At 38.9% G+C, this 21,935-nt stretch overlaps 1 protein-coding gene and 1 long non-coding RNA gene across 6 annotated transcripts in view; one reads left to right on the forward strand and one right to left on the reverse strand.

The window, feature by feature from the left end:
* PRKD1 (protein kinase D1) overlaps positions 1-3,037 on the reverse strand; it is a 137,583-nt gene extending 134,546 nt beyond the window's left edge. For 3 of the 4 annotated variants that reach the window (XM_062619381.1, XM_062619379.1, XM_062619380.1), the window contains exon 1: positions 2,564-3,037. In XM_062619381.1, the coding sequence (XP_062475365.1) occupies positions 2,564-2,752 (189 nt within the window). In that variant the 5' untranslated portion in view covers positions 2,753-3,037. The remainder of the gene's footprint in view (positions 1-2,563) is intronic. The other variant, XM_062619382.1, reaches the window with a different exon arrangement.
* Positions 3,038-3,138: 101 nt separating this feature from the next.
* LOC134164031 (uncharacterized) lies at positions 3,139-7,695 on the forward strand. 2 transcript variants are annotated; one of them, XR_009964969.1, is made up of 3 exons: positions 3,139-3,827; positions 6,583-6,666; positions 7,217-7,695. It is a non-coding gene; the product is annotated as an uncharacterized LOC134164031 (long non-coding RNA). The 2 variants fall into 2 exon arrangements; XR_009964968.1 differs by lacking the exon at positions 3,139-3,827 and having other exon boundaries at positions 4,162-6,666.
* The last annotated feature ends 14,240 nt before the right edge of the window (positions 7,696-21,935 follow it).

Consider the following 21,935-nt stretch of genomic DNA (forward strand, 5'->3'; position numbering starts at 1 on the left):
ACCCACATTATCACGGAAAAGGCTATGAACAGATGATCTGACACTGATACTGAAGAGAATTCAGCACAACCCTAAAAATAAAGTTGTGTACAGGAGGACTGCTTAAATATTTAACAGCTCACCACACAGAGTTGATATTTGCAGTCTAATACGACAGCCACAGAGAAAAACAAAACCTTATTTTCTCATCCTTATATACTGTTCAGTGCATACTCTTTTAAGCAGACACTTGGGTACAAAATTGTTACCTGGTAGGCCACTCCTTTAATAACCCAAGGAAACTTGAAAGTAGTGTGAGACTTCAATAAAATATTCTTTATAGTATAGTCTCCTGCTTGACTGCGATATGCAAATACACATTTCTCATAAAATCAAGAGTAAGCAGTGCTTAAAAAACACTTCAGAAAAAGGGAAAATCATGTGCCTGTAACAGACAGGAAGTTACTGTGGAATAATTACTGAACAGTTACCTTGTAACAGTCCCAGTATCACATAATTATTTTTAAAAGAGGGTCTCTGGCAGTCTGCTGAGTAACTGTGTATACTTGCAGGTTTAAGCTTAAAACAGAGATTCTGAGGACTAAATAACATACAAATTTATCTGCAAAGTGGAGAAGGTAGAGCCCACCACCTGATGAGGAAGAAAAAAAAAAATAAAAAAAAAAGGCAAAAACCACACATACAACAGAAAAACCCCAAGGAAAAAAAAAAAAAAAAAAAAGAAAAGAAACCCAAAGCCTATCTTACTTCCAGTTTTCCCTTTCATGAGCCACTTCCTTCCCAACAGCCTTGGAAAAGCAGACATCTGGGCTCTGAGAAACTGCAACTAGAAGAAAGTTCCTCATTCAAGCACACTGTAGAGAAGTAGCTAAATTATGCTCCCTTTTATGTAGTCAGGAAAATGTAACAAATTTAAAGTGTTAAAAAATGGTATGTCAGTACTAAATCAAATAAGTCTGACTCTTTGAGCATGAGCCAACACATTTAATTTTCTTCAGGCAATTGTTTGGCAATTGTGATTAAAATCAAGTTTATAGTAAACCTATGAAATTAATAAACTACTCAAGCACAAAAACATAAACAATACATGCAACAATCTTAACGTTTCCATTACTGCTAGCACAATTAGAAATGGTGAAACATTAAAAAGTATTTCTGAAGTCTGTGACCAAGTAACAAGTTTTGGCCTAGCTTTGAAAGCAAATATGGTAACATTAAACAAAAGGGCACACCTTGCTTCAGATCTCAATTTAATAAAGCAGGTAACCATTTCTTAAACCAAGAAAAATACAGAAATTAGAAATTAAGATGTATATTTCATACTTTTTTTTCAAAACACTTCAGTAGTTACTCTTAAGAAAAAATCCCCTATTTAGTGAAGTTCACATCGATGAGACTCTACAAACAGACATTAAGCCAAAGCTAACAATTTATTTAAAAATTAAATTCCCTACCTGAAATTATTTTACCTTGGTGAAAACAAAGCGGTAAAAGCCCAAGTTTTTCCCATTATAACCTTCCTGAATACTTTATCAGTTTTGGGGTTTGCTTTTATATCCTTTGCAAACACTATGATACTTTAATGCGGGTGTTTTCACACAGCAAATACTAGTAAAGTAAAACTTTATTTCAGTACACCACGATTGTTAAACACACAGAAATCAGAAAAGGATCAAGTCAGAGGAAGTCCCCCGGTAAGCCAGATGGGACTCGCGTGTTGCGCGAATTTTACTGGAGTCCCGGTGAGCTGTACCTAGCGATGCTACCGTTCCGGAGCAGCAGACCGGGCAGACGGGGCCACCTTTCCTCCCTGGCCCCCTCCCCTTCTTCGTCCCGCCGAGCTACCTGCAGCCACCCGCAGCGGCTGCCAACCAGAACGGACTCATCCCACTCCAGCCCTGCAGCCACCTGCCAGCTCCCGGGCCGGCACCCAGCGCCAGCGGCCCCGCCGACCTCGCTCCCCCGGCTTAGCCCCGGCCCCCGGGCAGGCAGGACAGAGACACTGCGGGGCCTGCCGGGCCACCTGCGTGGATGCAAGGCGTGCGGAGCGCGGCGCTGTGAATCCTGGGCTCTTGGGGCTGTTTTTCCTTGTTGCTGTTTGCCTTTTTTTTTTTTTTTTCTTTCAGTGGAAAGTTTCCTCTCCCAGCAGAGGCCGGGACAAGGCGCGAACTGCCCCAGGGCGCCGCGCTGCCACCAAAGCTGACAGGTTCCTGCCTCCCCCCTCCTTCCGCAGCATTAAAAAGCAGGCAGATAGATCCGGCTGGGGGTTGATTTTAATAACAGCTATTAGCACAGTTAACTGCATCCGCTGCCAACAGAGTAAAAGTTAAGCTCGCACAGAAGCATCCCGCACGGAGCGTCCTCAGCACCCGGGGGGGACGGCAGAGGCAAAGCACGGCCGGGTGAGGGAGCGGGGCCAGCCGCAGAGGAGGGGAGGGAGGCGCAGGAAAGTTGCCATCGGTCTCGTTAGCCCCGGCGCCGGGCGGCCAGGAAAGGAAAGTTCACAGCCACCACTAGCGGGGCCCGGCGGGAAGGGGCTCGACTGGAGGGCACTGCTTCTTACCTTCTGGTCGACGATGGAGCAAGCCATTTCCCGGACATGGGCAAGGCTGAAGTCCCCCGAGGAGTCCTGCAGCAGCAGTACCGGCTCCCGGCTCAGCCCGATCTGCAGATGGAAGGCGACGCCGCCGCCGGCAGTAGCCCCCGGCGGCGGCAGCGGGCTGGGAGGCCGGATCAGCGGAGGGGCGCTCATCGAAAACTTCCCTCCGGAGCCGCCGCCGGAGCCGAGGGGCCAGGGACGGAGAAAGAGAGGCGGCCACCGCGACGGAAAGTTCGCGACCGCCCCGGAGGCGCCGGGCGAGTCCCCCGGGGAAGTTTCAGGGAAGTCCTACCGAGCTCCTACCGGATGAAAATGGCGAGGGGGGGTGGCGGCGAAGGACCGGAGAGGATGCAGACAGGAAAAGGCGGCGAGAGAGGCGCTCAGGGCGAGTGGCAGCCCGGCCCAGCACCGCCGAGGTGGTGCCGCCGCCGCTCCGGCTGTTGGCGCTGTGCGCGGCGCGGGGGCGGGACGGACCGCGCCCTCCGCCGGGACGGGCCCGACGCCCAGCTGGGACGGGCCGCGCCGCTCCGCCACCACACGGCGGCCGGGTCCCGACAGGCGGCAAGCGCTGAACTCAGTGCTGCGGGCCCCTGGTGGCTGGTGCCCCGGCGGCGAGGCTGCGCCGCAGCCGTCACCGGTCTGCCCATCCGGGCCAGTCCGTGAGTTGTGGTGCAGGGGAGAGTACCCGCTCACCTCTCGCTGGGCAGTACCTCAAAGCCGCCTGCATCCCCTCCCGGTCTTCTGCTCCCGCCTTCCCGGGCCGCAGGTGGACACAGAGGCTGAGGAGAGCTCTACTTGTTCGCTGGCAGGCAGCGCGGTGGCCTCTCCCGGGCAGGGTGGAGGGCAGCTGCCTCCGGGGACGGAAAGAAACGTTAGAGAAGCAGGAGCTGCGGCCTGGCACCGGCTCTTCCGCCTGGCCTCGGCCAGCAGCCCCGGTCTGCACGGAGCCGCCTGCGCCCGCAGCCCCCGTGGGTGCTGGGAAAAGGAGGAAAGCACAACTTGCACCCCTTTCTTCCCTAAACCAGCTTCCAGTTTCGGGTATGGTCCTTACTAAGGAGAAGCTTCCTGCCACCTAAACCCAGGATGAGTTACTCTTCCCACCATCAGAATCAGCGCAAACCCCATTCGTTTGCACAAGCAGCACCAATGGCAGACAACGTCTAGACTAAATCCATTCCTAATCTCCATTTGGAGATCTATGAAGGCACTGGAGCTGTAAATATTCCAGGTACCAACAGAGAAATTTTTAAGCTGGATATGTAACACCTGTAAGGATGGCAGTATTAAATGTATGTTTGCAAGTACAGTGGTTGATCAAATTTATGACCTGTTTCCTTAAAAACTGCTTTTTTGACCAAATGTACAGCTGCAGCATTGTTTCATTTTGATCAGCTGTCTTATTAGGACCCATTTTATTGTTGTCAGCTTGTTTCCCACCAGCGATTTGTACGCACACAGCTTACTGTCTGTATAATTTTGAATGTTCTTTGGTGAATTTTATTTTGAAATTGTTGCGTTTTAATCTGTGTCTTTTTAATCTCTGAAAATGTGTCTTCTCCCACTTAGACTTTTTCTTTTCGCATGAAGAGTAATAATTACTCTCATCAATATATTCTGGCTTTGCTGTTGAAAATTATATTTAATTTTGTTGTTGTCTGCAGTATTTCCTTAGGACTAAATCAGTTTCAGTATAGTAGTGTACCCTGGTTATACAGTTTAGTGTTGTGATGGGCAGTTCCTAACAGATCCCCATATACTAGATGTTTTGGTGCTTGGATATTTTGGAGCATGTATTTGGAGTTTATACCTCTACGTATATGCTAAGGTAATGCTGAGGCATTATAACTACTGAAAGCTTCCCAGCTGTTCTATACAGGAGTCTGTAGGAGAGCACTATGCTCCATGTGTGAACCTGTAGCAGTAAGGGTGTTTGAGGTCCACGTGCCATCCCTGAATGCTTGTTGTAAGTTAAAATGCAAGGCCAGAGCCACAGTGTGTAGTAGTGTAGCAGTGAGTGCTGTAGTCCCTACTTTTCCCCTGTTGAAAACAGCATACTAGAAGATGCTGCGGCCTTGCTTCATCATTCAGGTGATCCTTGAATTTAGTAGCGTGTCATAAGTGTAATTGACTACTCGGAGTGCTTCTTAAGATCAATGTGGCAAAAGCAGATGTGGCTCTGATGGCAATAGGGGTGGTGAGTTGTCCCCCTGTCTCCTGCCCTCACCATATTTAGTTATAGGGTCACATAGTTGACTCTTTCACAAGATGAGTCACATAATGACATTTCAAAGGAAAGAGTGGAAAAATGACAGCTGTATATGACCTTAGCTACTATACACTGTGTTACAGCTCTTTTGCAATTCTTAAAATAACCAAAGAGAGGTAGCAGTGGCAATGCCAGGAATTACATACCCTTGGTTTTCTCATCTATGTGAAATCTAGTCATAGAGCTCATAGGCTGTGACTCACCCACAGATTCACATCCTCTGTGCAGACAAGGCACAAAAGTTCTGAAGTTTTTCTTCAAAAAGAAAGATTACAGAATGTTTATGAAATTGAAGGTTGCTGAATTGTTAGTGTATTGCCCATGTTGAATACACCTTTGTAAATGGAATAGATGAAGGCAGGACTTCACTGCTGTGTCAGCCAGTCATGTACAAATGCTATTTATAAAAGGATTCAGTGAAATCACATGGTATGATCTTGAGTACAACCTGGCCTGTTGTACTGACCAAAATGTCATCTATTTCATGATGCTTCCAGCTGGGAGAATTATTGCACTGATGCCAGGGAGGGGAAAAGACCACAGCAGTCTGTTCTCTTCCCTGTGACCTGGTAGAGTGTGCATGTGCCTGGTTTAGCCAATCTGTAAATGCACAGTTGGAAAAACCACTGGAAGTTTAAGTTTCACTGCACCTGTACAGATAGTTAAGCAGCACTTGACCTGCCAAATGAACTAGCAGGTGAAAAAATGAGTTTGCTGCTAATGACTACACAGTTTATGCATCTAGCTATATACAGGAAGAGGACAGTCAGCAGAGGATGTCACTGCAGCATCACACTGTAAGAACCTCTCCCAGTTGCCCCCAAAGCACAGTCGCTGTAATGTTGCTTCTAATTACTCTCTATTACTACAGTATAAGGGTGAATATTCATCTCTGTATATTCTCATGGAGTGTATACTTGACCCTCCACTTAGATGCCCTTCTGGAACTGTTATCTTTCTTCTTTTCTTTCAGCTGACCAAATTGTCTAGATGGAATTCTGTTCTGTTTTTGCATCCTATCACTAAAAAATTTGTTTCCCTCATCTCATACATTCCTGAATCACACACACCTCTATGGCTTACTGCTTTGATCAGGCATCCCGATGCCGTTTGTTCAAACAGTCCATCTTCATGGCATATTGACTTTCATTCAGAGCGCAGTGCATTATAAGCTGCATATCTCTTCCTGGTACGTAATTATTTTGTTCCTATTTTTGTATATCTGAAGTTGACTATTCCTGCACAAGCATACTACATTGCATATATCTGTACAGAAGCCTGTCCTGTTTTTCCAATTTGCCAAGATCATTTGAATTTGAATCAGAAGTGCTTCCATGGCATTTGCAGTCTGTATCCATTCTATGTAATCCACAAGTTTAAAAAGTGTAGACATTGTTCAAGTTATTTGTAAAGGACTGAATAAAGTACAAACTCCCATGGAATTCTATCATACCCATGCTCTTTGGGTGTCATTACCCAGCTAGTTTTGTGTCCACTTTATAATATATTCTTCCTGGCCTGATTTGCTGTTTTCTCAGAAATGGTTTATGAGACTGTCAAAAACCTCATCAGTTAAAATACATCTCACCTATTGCTTATGCTCTGTAATAGGAGGCAATTTTATTAGTTTGGCATGATTTGTCTTTTAACAACAAATCAGTGCTGATTTGATCTGATACTGATTTCACTGTTGTCTTAATTTTTTTTATTGTTCTAGGCTACTTTCACACATCAGTAATGCCCTAAATATGTTTTTTCTACTTTGAATCTTCCAGTCTCACCAGTCTGCTAATCTTCAAAGGTAAGTATTTATCATTTTGTTATAGCTTTAGTGAGATATTTAAATAACCTGATACTCTAGGTTTATCAGACACTATGAAAAATTACCTATATACTCTATGACTTCTTTTCCCCCTACTGTGTTTATTTATTTCATTGTTATTACCAACATTATTGTGCTCTCCACCTGTTTGCAAAAAAGGCATTATGGATGATAGCATTATCCAATATATGTTTCTGATTGCAGTGAATCAATATTTCCGGAAGTTACTTTTCATTGTGTTATGATCTGCAAAATGCAGATAATCTATTATGTATTCCAGCTAACAAACCTGAGCAGAAACCTCAAATTTTACAAGGAGCTCTTGAGTCTAGATGTAGTTTACATATTCTTTATGTAGACTTAGCATTGAACTTTCAGCTAAACCTGTTTGTGTTAAGAATATGTGAACTTTTGTTGTTCCTACAGTTGAATGCAGACTATGGGATTTGCATTCTTACTTAGCAGCAAAACGTGTTATTAAAGATGGGTCTACAAAAGTGAAACCATTTTTTCTTTCTGCTGCTTTCAGATGTTTAAATGATGTTTTAAGTGGACTGTATGCTCCCAGAACTCCTCTCCTGAAGCAGACACTGTTGGGGAGGAAATTCTTTGGTTCAAAGCAGAACACTGGAAGAAAAATAAGAAGAAAGAAAAAAAGACTGTTAAATACAATGGAGTGAAATTTGGGAAGAAATGTTCAGACTGTAATGGAAAGTATGACACAATAGTTGGAAATGTAAATATCACTGGATCTGGGATTGATACTGTGTTAGGGACTGAACTGGTGAGTTAAATGGAGCTGATACCTGAAATACTGGCAAAATGTTTTGCAGACATGATCCTGGATATTTATTTGGAGAGAAGAAGCAGATGTTAACTGTAGGACTGGTTAGAGGTATTCAGATGAGCTACTTATTTCCACAAGAAAATTTTAACATTTTAAGAACTAAATGATTTATGTAAACATTGTCAGTGAATCTCCTAATTTTTGTTTGTTGTTTTGGTTTTGTTATTTAAAAAGAAAATAAATCTCCAATTGTTGAAACTTCCTCAGCAGTTATAAAAGGAAAGGTTTGAAATATTATCTTCCATGACTTTCTGCTAAATGTTTTGAATAATTAGGACAAAGCATTTAAGAACATTAGGCTTAAAAATCCAAAACTGAAGTTTATAAATATGAGATAACTCCATGTATTTCTTTCTTTTTTTTTTTTTTCAGTAAATGGATTACAAAAAAGGTCTGGATTTTTTTTTTTTTTTTAATATATTGGGAATGGAAGTTGAAATCTGATTTAGACTGGGAAAACTGCTTTCTGCCTATGTTAGCCTGTCTCTGGGTAAACTGACCACGGATATACAGGGGGATTAACATTAAAATAGGATCTGAAAGACTGCAGTATAAAGCCCCCTTGGGTCAGAAAAGAGTATGTTCTTTTAATTGAGCAAAAACTGTGGTCATTTGCTAGGAAGAGGGTTTTTGGTGGGTTGTTGGTTTTTTTTTTTCCTCTGTGCCTGAAACTGACCTCACTATACTTGAAAAATTCTGGGATAGGACAGGCTCCATTTATCCCAAAGTATGCTTTGAGGATGTTTGTTATGGCTTGATGATAGAATTACTGATGTATTCAGATAAGCATGAGGATCTTGGCATTGTTTGTGCATGTTTGTGCATATTTGTGCGGATTGTCCTCACCAGTTCCCTGGTTCTTATCAGCATGGTACTTATGGAACAAGTCAGTCGTTGCTGCTTAAAACTCCAGTCTGAGAGACACGCTTCCCATTCTGAAGATACTGTAAATGAGATAGTCAGTGTATCTTAAATGAAAACACAGCAGAGATTTTATTCAGAAATTTCTTAATGCTGCTTCTTAGATGATTTCTTAAGTAGTCTTCTGAATGTCACTGTCATACAATTCTACAGAATTCTGGGCTGCAGTGACCTGAAATTTCTGGGTCGGAGAGTCAAACTTGTGATAGTATATAACAGCTGTTTCCTCTTCAGAAACAATTACATGATTTTCACCATTTAGCTGGGGATAATTTTCAGCAAGCAGCCAGTGGGTTTGTTGCATTTTGTTAATTTTCTTGAAACTATATTGGTATTTCAGTTAGTAAAATTTGTACACTACTGAAAACCAGTTATACTGTATTTTAGTTCAATGTTTAGTGTTTAGTGGTTTTTGTTATATCAAAGTTCTTCAAGTACTGTTCACTTATTAATACATACAAGCATAACCAATTTACAAACTTTGTTCTTTTACACATCAGGAACCTGTTATATTGTTACTTAACACTAACGTTTTTGTGGCTGCTGTCCAGGCCTCATTGCCACTGAAATTCTTTGGCAGTTCAAAAATAATCCAGATCCTGGGAATGAGAGTGCTGCCCATGCAGAATCAGATATGTATGTTGTAATTTTGCATGATTTTGACCTCTAGCAACGGGTGTCATACTATTTCTGTGAGCAGATACAGCTTGAAGAAAAGAGATATAAGCTGTTAACTGTCCATCAACAGTTTCAGCTTATCATCCAAAGCTTATGGAGTTAAAGTAGACAACACACAATGCGCCCAAGGGTAAATAAGGGTAGCGGAGTCTTATTACTCTTCTAAGCAATGCCTGATAATACGGATACAGTTTTACAGCCAGGTTAAAAATTGAGCTAGAAGTTTATCTAGGAGCTAGATATTTCTGAAATGACTACTGACTTACTGACTACTGTAAAAAGATGTTAGCTGAGCTTGTCAGACTAGTTAGCCCCACTACTTTATACCATACTTTTATGTGGTTTAATATTTGTATCCACCAAATTTGGTGTGCAATATAATTTGAATAAATTGAATGGTGGTTAACCTAAATGATTTAATGATTACTGCATGACTACTAAAACCACATACATTCCCAGGTAATATATGGGTGGGATTATTGAGACAATAGGTGGAAAGAAAACTGATAAACGCTGCTCCTCTATTCTTTTGTGTGCTTCCTTACTTGTAATGATTTAATGAGTTGAGACAGCCCATAGGAACAAGGCGTCAATAGATTTCTTCCCCAAATTGGCATTGATCTTTTAATGTTTATAGGAGTTGGTTGCTGCTGCTGCTTTGGTTTCCCTGCATGAAACTGAAAAGCTAGAGCTAAGAATACCATTAAGGCGGAACCTAGTATTTTACACAGAAGGGAAGAAGATGAAGGAATAGAATGGTGCAGGGGATCCCAAGGAACCTGTGTGAGGAAGACAAAAATGGAAAGAGGGAAGATTCACAGGGAGGGAATTTATTGCAAGGAGTACAATTTGGCATCACAATTTCTTACTTGAAAATGTTCTGATTTTAAAAATTTAGCAAAACAGCAGACTGGGTTTTAAGATAATTAGAACTATATTTGCCTTTCATTTACAGTCACTGTCTTGAAATCTTTCTCTTATCATAACTTTTCATTTCTTAATTAAAATTAAGAAACATTTCATTTCATTTTCCTGTGCAACAAATAAAAGACTAGTAAACCATGTAATCACATACTACATACTATATAAACACTAAAAGTTGATCCATACAAGTCTCATAAATAACTTAATAAAAGTTCACTCATACCAATTGAATCGTATACTTATTTGGTATAACCTTGTAAAACTAAATACACACATGAAACAAGCCCTCTGTTCCTGTGCCTTACTCCAAGATTATTATCAAAAATAAAGGATTTTTTTTTTAGAAAATAAAAGATTACATTAAAAAAGGAAAGTTGATAACAAACTTACAGAAATAAGGCACATTTTTTCATCTTTCCCTTTGGAGTCTTTCAAAGAAAGATGAACAGAGAAGTTCCAGTCATCCACACACAAGTGGATGATTTTTTGAAAGTTGTGGATTTTATACTACACATTATCAGCTTCTACCAGAAATTATCAGGCTCACATTCTGGGTCTGTATTGTGAAAACATGACTGAAATGTGTTTTATGGAGTTCAGTAAGGCAAATCATTTCTTATTTGTCAATAACTTATCAAGAACTTTCTGCTAACTCTAGAAGCAGGAGAAAAAAACAGCTTAAGATGGTCTTTGCAAGTATCAGGCCCTTGGATGTGTGTATCTTTCTAACCACCTATAAGCTGTTTTGTCTTTTAAATAAAAATGAAAAAAAAAAATCCAAGTATGTTGTATTGTGTAATTATTCCAGTCCTCTAATTGATTTTGCATAGGTAGCAGTCCTAGTAAAGAACTTCACTGGATTCTTTGTGAGCACAGGGATCCAGTTGTACACTTGGAACATGCTTTGAGGATCACATCTCCTAGAGGAGGAAGCATAAAAAAGAGCCGGTAGAGCCCAGAGAATTTTCTGTACAACCTTAAACTGAAACAGAACAAAGAACTTAATCTGAATTTATGATTCTCAGAGGTGCTTTTTAGTTGTCCAAATCAAGAGCAGTCTATGTTTCAAGAAGTATTTTAAAGTGGCTGGACCTTGTTCACACAGATACAGTACAGTGTCCTGGGAGCAGGGGGAGGAAGAAGTAGGGGAGTGAGCAATCGGCTGCATGGTTCTGAGTTACCAGCTGGGCTTAAACCATGCCATGCTGGAAAAGCAACTAGTATGATCAGGTCCTGAGATGGCATTGGACAGCTGGAGCATGGATTGATAAGTGTCATGCACAGCCATGTACCTCATGTCATGTCCCTCATACCTCTGGTGTTCACTTTTGACCAGTTCCAGCTGTGCACTTCATTTTCCCTTAATAGCAATAGCATTTCAGAATGGGCAATAGGACTATCTGCAGCTGTGCACCAGGGAGACATAGAGAAAAGCAGAATAAGACTGGCCATTAGTAGGACATAAAATACATTCTGAGCTACAGAGATGCCATTGCCTGCACCAACCCCCGTCTGTCCATTTGGTTTTGAGATAGGTACTTGGCCTTAAATATAAACTTGCATAGAATCTGTTCTTTCTGCCTAGAGCTAATGAAGTCAAAGATACTATTTTGAATATGATGTTTATCCTCAAGGGGAAATTTGCTCTGTATCAGTTCTCTGGTATGACGGTGACTGGAGCAACTCCAATCTTCTTATGGAGGCTTGGTCAATAAAGCAAAGAATAGGCTTTTGGTGGCATTCTGTGTGGTACCAGGACAGGTATGTATACAAAGAACAGTGACAAAGCTTTAGCTCCTGATACAGGCTGCACTGCTTTTTCTCTCAGTAAGTGTCCCCTTGAGTCTGTCAGTTTCCTTTCTGTAGGCTGCAGAGGCTGGAAATTAGTGTGTGGACAATCAGAAAATCTGGTCTTCAGGACCAGTGTCACTACACCTTGATAGTTTCCACATAGCTGTGTAGGAAGGCATTAGAGATGAAGAAAAGGTTGCTAAATATTTCACCGTAGGATCTCAAATTTATTTTGTTAAATTTTTAACCTGATTCTGCATAACTTTTGTTTAAACAGTTCTTTAGTCAATTAAAAATTAAAAAGTTTAAAAGGTGATAAGGCATCTGAATCAACAAGTGTCAATCTGTAAATATATATCATTAAACCAAAACCAATGGTGGAATGCTCTGCTTGCAGAGGAATGATGCTGTGGTGCATAGGGTTCAGTTGCACTAGTACAAGAAAATCTTATTTCTTAAAGATCATTTGTTTCAAAGAGCAAAATGTAGGCAACTTTGCAGCATAAAGCACAAAGAAGGACTTAGATTTTTCCTGTATTACTGATCAAGACTAATGAGGGTCTTCAGTAACCTTTGTGATGTTAGGGTTAGTTTTCAGGCTTTATGAAAGAAACACACAATACAGTTTCAGGAAGCTGATCCAAAACTTCTGAAGAAAAAACACTTCCTACTTCAGTTTAATTCAGCAACTGCTGAATTGTTTAAATTGTGCATCTGCAAAAGGATTCCTGCTTTCAGAAGGACTGTAAGTGGAACAATCTGAATATAGGTATTCAAGCTTCTCTGTGATGTGGGCAGAAAACATACCTTTGTGATTTAATCCACTTTATTTTTAATGCTGCTTGTCCCTTTGCACCACATTCTTTTCATATTGTAGTTATGGATCATGGTAAAGACTCAATATTTCTAAAAGTAAAAACAGATATCCTTTTTCTTCATGTTTTTCAGAATTAATTTGAAGACAAATCTTTCCTAAGGACACAAATCAGTAGATTTCCACTGGCTATCTTGCAGGCATTAAAGTAGCAATGTATTTAGGTTTTGTTTTTTTTATGTGTTCATCTCACAGTGTCTGAATATCTCACTGGTTTTGAAGTGTATTTTTACTGCAGCTTTCCAAAGTAGAGCAGAACTATTAGTCCCATATTGAGAGTCACGGAATGAGGCACATTTGTAATTCATGAAACTTTTGAAAACAAAGATATGCAGTCTTGCTTTAAACTAGTATACATAAGCTTTATACTTTGCAGTTAGCCAGCTACAGGGACACAAATTAATTTATTTAAAGATTTCTTTCATACCAGTGCACTATGCTTTACAGCTGAGACAATTTCTCATAAATTATGGACCACATCCTTCTGTGATAGAGCAGTGAATTGAATTCAGTTGTCACCAATATCAAACTAGGTCAATAACTACTTGCCCCCTGCCTACCTCCTGCCAAGAAAGAAGGAATATTCCTTTCTCTGAGGAGCCAACTGTGTGTGCATTTGTGTTGATGCAAACCTTCAACTGCTTCTTTCAGTTCACACTTGAGCACACGATATTGCAGAGAGCTCTTTATAAATGTCTAGGTAAGTATGTTAACAGGTTGGGTTTTGGTGTGGGGTTTTATATATGTGTATATGTATGTATGATTTATTTGAAGAAACTTGATGGAATAATTGTTTTAGGTAACTCTATCTTCTTTCTTTAAGAAACTGAGATCTGAAAGTCTTCACAAAGAGCAGGCATTTGTCTAAAGTTTGACTCGTTAAAATCCTAGGTGGTCCTGTTTGGCTGGTCCATATTAATTGCAGCAATGAAAGTTAAGGTCAAGGGATCAAGAAACAGCTGGTCTGTATTACTTCGACCTAATCTCAGGTGATATGGTATAGGAAATAGTTAATTATATTTATCAGCACTCTAGTAACTCACATCTTTAATAGTGTGATTGATCTTTATGATTCATAGACCCTTGCAGCTGTTCCTCATCATAAGCTTCCTTCTCTGTATTCACCAGAATGGTCAAATACATATAATTAAGTTTCATAAATTATGAGAGACTTCCACCAGCAACACAGTATCTCAAAGTAAGCAGATACAAATTGTGCTGGTACAAAGCTGTACTGGAAACTCTTCAGGGACTATGGAGAGGAAAGAGAGGAGTAAATGAACAAAAAAGGGTTTTTTGTTGTGTTTTTTTTTTTAGACATCTTGCAATAGACAACGTACAAAACCATGAACTGAAAATATCAGCTATGATTATATATGAAGATTTGAAATTCATTCAAAGTACAGCACTTCATTAAACTGAATCAGTAGTTTGTAAGTTATATATGTGATTTCCAATGAAAAATCATCTGTTTTTCCAAAGGCTAAAACAGTTCAGTGTGGAATGCCAAATATTACAGTCATTACAAATATTTATGTTAATTCAAGAGGATATGAACAGTGTGCAGAAGTTGAGAAATTGAATTTCATGTTTTTCATAGCACCTGTCACCTAACTGCACTGTAGCCACAGCAGCCTATACTCATAGCATTGTTATAATAAATTTTATACCTCTGCAAAGGGGTTTAATGCCAGCAGCTGTGAGAACTTGCATTTTCAATTTGCTGAGTCTGGCATATTTAAATTTTCATCTATAACACTAGATTAAATTAAATCTTTATGTTGAGTGTATTGTAAGAAGCTGGATTAAGCTCTGAGTTCTCTAGCTAACACTTACAAAGTGCTTCTTGAAATCAGATCACTTGGATCATTTATCCTGTATACTGTTCATGAAGATAGATGTTCAACACTGCTGCCAGAACACTTTGTCAAAAGTTTATTCTGCCTGGGATAAAATTCAGCTGTTGTAGCTGGGCTGTTTCATGGCAAAGGTCTGAGCCTGCTTCCCCTGTTTCTTTTAGGAATGCAATAACACATATTTAGAGGGATAGGAATCCCATGATGTTCATGAACATTATCCCACAGACTGCTATTTGCAGAAGAGACACAGGGTTTTGTGAATATTTTGAAATGTATTAGCTGGGTCTATAGAAATATTTATTCTTTTTACATTTGGTTTTAAATCTCAATTTTACTAAAAATTTGAAAGCAAATATTTGACATGAATTTAAAAATATTTTAAAAAATAAAAATATTTTTAAAATATTTTTCATATGCTGCATATTCTATCCTTTTTCTACAACTAGTATGTATTTTTAATGACATCACAGTCATATGTGCATGTAATATCAATTACAATAAATTCATTCAATTAGGGTTTAATTTAGGTATCACACTTAAGTGAGAAGTTTGGATAGCAAATTTTAATGTCTGTTCATGATAAACAGAAGTTTAAAATGTAGTTTGGAAAGAATCATTAGGTGAAGAATGGAATGGACTTAACTGCTTAAGTCTACTTAAAAACATTTCCAGAGACAAAGCCTACTGAAAAAAAAAAAAAGTATATATATACATATATGTAAAAAATTCTTTGGGATCTTGTAAACAGTCTACAGTTAAAACCAGCAGCTTTTATACCAATGTGATTCTGATCTAATGATTTTTTTTTTTTTTTTGTGCATTTGTGGACATCATACAGTTTTACTTTTGATAGGAAAAACTAAAACATCATTTTTGGATGCAGTTGATAATTCAAATATACATATTGCAAAGAACAGCCTATTCAGGGTAGCATTTGTCTAGCAATTTGTCCTCCTCTAAATTCACTGCTTAATTTGCAGTGAATTAAGCATCACAGAATAAAAGGAAGATGCACCATGTTTCCTGATCAAAGTTAGATACATGGATTTCTTTGCATGGCAAATGTTCATAATACTGGTATAGCTGGCAAATGTTCATAATACTGGTATAACTCTGCCTTGGGGAAAAAGGTGGTTAAGAATAAGAAGATATGATAAGTAAGGCCAATCAGTAGACTATTTGCACCACTAAGCTCTCTATTACATGCAGTTTTTAATTAACAGGACAGGGACTTTTGTTATTCTTTCTGACTACAGCCTGACCAAAGAAAAGATACACAGTGTGATCTGGCCCAGTTCTGAAGCATAATCAACAATTCATCATTGAAACATGCGGACTGAAAAATCATTGTATTAGAAATATTCAGCATCCCAGTCACAGCACTCAAGGCTCTATTATAGACATAGGAAACTTTGTTAGAATGCTTGTCTCCAAGAATTGTCTTATTGTAAGACAAGGCATGGCAGGGGGATGTAACTATCCTGGAAAAAGGTAGGGCATTATATTAGCCACAATGGGGTGAAGACAAACTTAATAGGTTAGTTTAAGTGCAAAGCCTATAGATTCCAGGTTTATGTCATAGTCCTATGACATACAGACAATGCCTCTAATTTAAGAATAGACATAGTTTGATTTACTTATTTTGCAAGCAGTTAATTAGAAATTAAAACTATTGTTTTCTCTTTCTTCTGCTCCAGGCCTTCTTACCTGGATCACCTCCCTAGTTAGGGGTTAGGGTAATTTTACTCAGTACAGAAGAGACAGTTAAGACAATGCATGTTCCACAACAGTAATGGATCCATGGTGATATGACGATGAAGGCAAGGAGCTTTGTATTCTCAAAAGAATAAATGTGTGGCCAGGGACATCTTTGGTGATTGTTACATCATCACTGTTCTGTGGGGGAGGACTTAGAGAACTTGGCAGTAAAGTTAAGCCCGGGAAGAAGGAGGGGGGAAGGAGAGGAGGGAAAGGTGTTTTGAAGATTTTATTTTATTTCTCTTTACCTGAGTCTAATTGTGATAAGTAAAAGGTTAATTTCCCTAAGTCTGTTTTGCCCATGACAGTAACTGCTGAGTGGTTGCTCTGTCCCCATCTTGACCCACGAGGCTTTCATTTTATTTTCTCTCCTCTGTCCAGTTGAGGAGGGAGGTGACAGAGCAGCTTTGGTGGGCACCTGATAACTCACCACAGACTTCAAATATACACTCCTTTCTTCATTATGTTGTCTTTCTTTAATATGAAAGAAACATTAAAACGTTTCAACAGCACTGAGAATATCTGTCCTTACTTGATGCTCCTATTACAGTCTTGTAAAATCAAGAAAATGATTATTTTTCTTTTCTCCCTTTTAAAACTGTCTCTGTTCTCAAAAAAGAAAGACAGTGACTTCAGGAACAATTTGATTAATTAGATCCCAGATATCTAAGTCCATGCACATTAAGCCAGTTTGTGTTTAATTTTTTGCTTCAGTGTTTCTTCTCTGTTCCAGTGTTATTGAAAAATCACCCAAAATCGTATAACTGGTCCATACTAATGCTGAACTGATGCCCCCTGAACTTTTTGAACTCATGAAACTAGAGATTCTCTTGTTCCTTAGTTCAGCTGCATCCCCTGGTTTTCAAACCCATTAGCAGAGGCTCCAAATTTAAGGCATTATTTTAAATTGCTTAGTGGTGAGAGGTATGCACTTCTGTGTGTTTTATGAACTGACTCACCCTCTGGAGCTGCTTGTCTCTCTTCATTGTCTGTACAGGGAAGTAAACACATTCTGAAGTAAATGTTCTCCAGTCCTATATTCCGGTATCACTACTTGGGGAATTTGTGCCAGCATTCATGCTTTTAAAAAGTTTTGGCAATATTTTCAAAATGGTCTTGTTAGTCCAGTCACACTCTCCATTTCAGGTAGAGCTCGCTGCTGTATTTCAAATAATGATTTTGAAAATTCCAGTAAATGCCTACTTCAAATTTTTTTCCTTATAGTTCAAGGACTTAATTTCCTAAGGCTAATGGCTCCTATTTCCATGCATGTGTTCACAATTAGGTTTTTGGCTCAAGCCTCTAGAGAACAGGAAACTTGCTTTTGACATCTACAAGTAAACAAGAAGCCCTGCGCTGCTTTACAGCTCTGGCTGGGCAGAGGCTTCAGAGACAGTGAGTCTCTGCTGCTTTTGTCACTGAGCAGAGAGGAAAACTGATTAGGCGAGGCCTTGTTTCCACTGCACATGCGTAACAGCCTGCAGCATTTCACTTAAAGCAGGTCTTGTTTGGAGGACTGAAAAAAAAAGAAGAAAGAAAAAAAAGTTTATGTTGTCCTCTATGGACAGAGCTGAATGTGCCAGGGAAAAGAGTAGTAGTGCAACTGCTTGTGCAGCTTTTCAGTAAAATGAGTCAAAATACTGACAGCCATGATTCATGGGGGATTTTAGTTTTGGCTTTTGGATCTGCTTTTGGGGATTTTGTAATTTGGTTGGGTTTTTTTTTCATAGACTGCTAGTAACCCCAAACTGTTTCCCAGTGTAATTTATTGAAACTACACAAAGAAAGTAATTTCTGCTTGGTTTTCTTGTTGGTAGTGTTTTTTGTTTGTTTTCTAATTTTCAGAAACTCTGTATTATTAGAACAGTATTTCAATAATTTGATCAGATAATATTTACTGATAATTCCACATAGCAGGATATTTACATTGAATTTGAAGTACACAGGATATCCCATAAATTTATTTGTATTCAGGTATTCCTGTTCACCTCTTTTGTGGTAGTCTTTGTCATGCATGACTACATACCTTTTAGGGAGCTTGCTGATTTATATACTGGTGGTATGTTAAAGATTTGCATTATAGGAAAATCCTGCAATTTTCTGTATTGTGATCCTGACAAGCGGTAATGTGAAAAAGAATAAAAACATGCAATGGAAATTAATTCCTCAGGAATACTCCACAGTTAATTGTGGCAAATAAAGGAAAAGCATTAGGGATACATTCACTGCTACCATGCTGCAAGAGAAGCATTAAATAAAAGTTATTGTTGTATGGTGTTATCCTGAAATACACATTCAGAGCTTTAGTTCTAGATCTTTTTGACATATCTGGAGCATCTGACAACATCTTCAAAAATTTTCCACTTTTTCAACTAGCCTTCAACACTTGTGAAACAAAGTGACTACAGAACGCCATGTCAAAACTCCATTCTCTCTTCCTTGTCTTTTTTTAACAGTAATATGTTCACAGGGAATAGATTTGAGACTCTGGACTGAATCAGGCTGACAAAGTCTTGCAATATTATTAAGTAGTAAACGTTGTTTGTTTTGACCTACTTCCTAAAGTCTTTATTCGTTTATTGCTTACCTTTTTTCTTTCTTCTCAGGGAAAGGTTATTTTTCCCATGTGCAAAGACATAATCGAAAGTGTGGAAGATGACTGAGATTAATAGTGTTGCTTGATTCTAACAAAATAAGCATTAAGCAACTTTGTTATCCAAAAAGATAATTGTACTTTTCACATTTGTATGGTGTCATTTTGTTATCTTTCATAGTGTGTATGTATGTATGTATGTTACATCTATATTCAGTAAGCCATGTAAATGAAAACTGTTTAGCTAGAATTTTTACTGATTTGTGCAAACTCAATTTTTTAATCTAAAGCAGTCTTACTTTCAAAAAGCCCTATATATTAGTGACACGTTTCTTGTAAAGAACTACTGGATGAAAACACTTTAGGCTGATCTATAATTAGTGTCTGTGTTTTTTATTCTAATTAAAGAAAACCTCTCAATTTTTTAAAAAATGTATCTAACGGTGAATGATGAAGAAGTTGGTATTCAATGTTATGTCCATGTGTGTAAGAGAAGGGCAGCAGAAAATACCACAAAGAATGAAATGCTGCAGAATTCCAAAGAAATGCTGTGAGCCTGATCCTCAAAAGCTTGGAAGCAGCTTTTTCTTCTGGTGGCTAACTGAGGCATGGCAACATACACAAGATAGTATCTCCTATTTATTCCTTCTGTGTACATAAAAGAGATTTTTGTACTTCTTTGATAAATAAATAAGAATGCCTTAAAGACATAGTTGGCTTCACTAGAAAAATTCTTCTTTTACTCAATCCAAACCAGTTCTCATGATTCAAACTATGACCTCAGTGCAATGGCCACAGCAGAAAACAGGCAGAGAGCAGATGAAACACTGGGAAAGTTATAAGAAGTGGGTTTTTCTGTAAGGCTGTTGCTACCACATGTGCTTTGTATGAACACATATTAAATGCTGAGCTGGTATCATCACCTGTTGTTAAAATTTCCTGCTTTTTATTAAGGTTGCTTTTCTATTATCTGTTGCATACAACTCTCTTTAATTTCTCCATCTTGTTGAAATCTTTCAAGTTTGGCACCTGCATGAGAATTTATTTTACTTTTTAATTCAGCCAAAACTAATTGCATGGTTTCAAGAATGAAGGAAATAAATCAGCATGTAAAACCTTCCTTGGTCTTTTCCGTGAAAAAACGCAATTCACATACTTATATGCAGAAAGGAGAATTGGCAGCTTTTTTATTCATTTGGAAGTCTGCCAGTTTCCTTAAAACATGAAAATTTGTTCAGGTAGCAGGCCTTTAGGAAACTTCAGTTGGTACATCCTCAGTAGATGCTTCATAATGTTCGGTGTTGATCCATCATTGCTTGCATCTCTCACACTTCTTATTACTGACAAGATTGGACTTTTGCCATCATCACAGTGGGACTGAGCAGGTAAACTTAAGAGTAGGTGACAAAAGCCAGGCTTCCTTGCACGAGCTTCTCTGTTTAGGGAGCAAGTCAATATTAGGCACTGGACTGAAAAAGCGTAATAGATATTGAAGTGTTCTGGATAATCTGTTATTGTTTGTTGTTGGGTTGGGTTTTTTTCATGATATGACATAAGACCTTGTTTTGTGATTTCCAGACAACAATAAAAATGAAAGCATCTCATTCAAGGTTGGCGCCTTAAAACTGGGGTGAAGAGACTCATATCCTCATAGCACCTGATTCTAGGAAAAATAATAAATGTGGAAGAAGGGAGTCAAGTGTTTACACTGCAAAATATTGAAGATGGGCAATGAACTGCTGTTTAACCAAAACCAAAACCAAAACTGATTGTATAGGAAGATTGAAGCAAGACACCAGTGTATTCTGTTCAGGGAAAGTTGGAGGAGGGGTAGGAGCTACAGGGAAAGATTTGACCTGACTTGGAATGTGGAGGAAGTGAAATAGTCTGACAGATACATGGACATGAGAAGTCAGTGAGGTTGGATGGAAAGAAAACCAAAAGGAAAACCAATGAATGCCAACATTGGTTAAAGGATAGAAGAGCTAGGTAAGGACAGAGATAAAACATCTGGAATTTAATGAGAGATGGTCGGGAGATATGACCTGCAACACCAGCAATAAGTGAAATAATGAATATTGGTATAATGAGTATGAGCAGAGAAACCAAGAACAGCAAACACACTCATGAGATAATTCCACTCCCTTCTTTCAGTGCTGTGTGACCTAACAGCAGATGTCTAGGAAAACCAATTAGAAAGTAGTGCTATTATGTTTTGTGCAGAAGCTGTAATAAGGTGTGTAATAGAACATGAAATATGGTTTCATGATGAAGATGGGGAAACTTGCCTGGAAAATTGTGACTTTTAAGGGCAGTTTATGTCTGATGTTGGTCTTTTCCTTTAAATCATCAATGTCAGAAACTGTTACTAAATGTGTAGTTGTCTTTTTTCTTTTTTTCCTATTTGACAGCACTCATGACTGAAACGAAAATTAATAAAAATTGGTTTTAATGTATTTGTAATGCTGTAACACTATAACATGCGCCACCACCACTGCCAAAAACCATCAGGTGATTCAATGAACATTTACAAATACTTCAGATCTTAATCTCAAAGCATCTCAGTTTTCCACTTTCTAAACCAGAGATGATATCAGAAAGTCAATTCACCAAACCTTGGTCAAGATAAAGTGACATTCATGATGTTATGAAGCTGATGACCTAAATGTTCTTACAGAATTTAATAAGATAGGCTTCAGAGTAGTTTGAAGTTCTAGCAATATACAGTGAAAAAAGCATGGGGTCACATACTGAGCAATGGGAAGAAAATTATGTATAGCTGTTTATTCTCTGGGAGAGAGGGGACTCTTCTGCTGCAAGGGGGTTTTTATTACTCGGTCTTGCAGTAAAGAAAATAAAAGGGCCTAATTTGTTGTATATATTGATCTTGGTTTAGCTGACAGCCTTACTGATGGCATCTCTGAATTTGTAAATGTTTTACTGTCATTTCATGGTTCTTAATTTTTCAGTGACACATAACAAAAAATTTTAAAGTTCTTTTAT

Source organism: Pezoporus occidentalis, unplaced genomic scaffold, assembly GCF_034315485.1.
Source record: "Pezoporus occidentalis ecotype Australia unplaced genomic scaffold, CSIRO_AGI_Poc_V1 ctg21, whole genome shotgun sequence".
Taxonomy (NCBI): domain Eukaryota; kingdom Metazoa; phylum Chordata; class Aves; order Psittaciformes; family Psittacidae; genus Pezoporus; species Pezoporus occidentalis.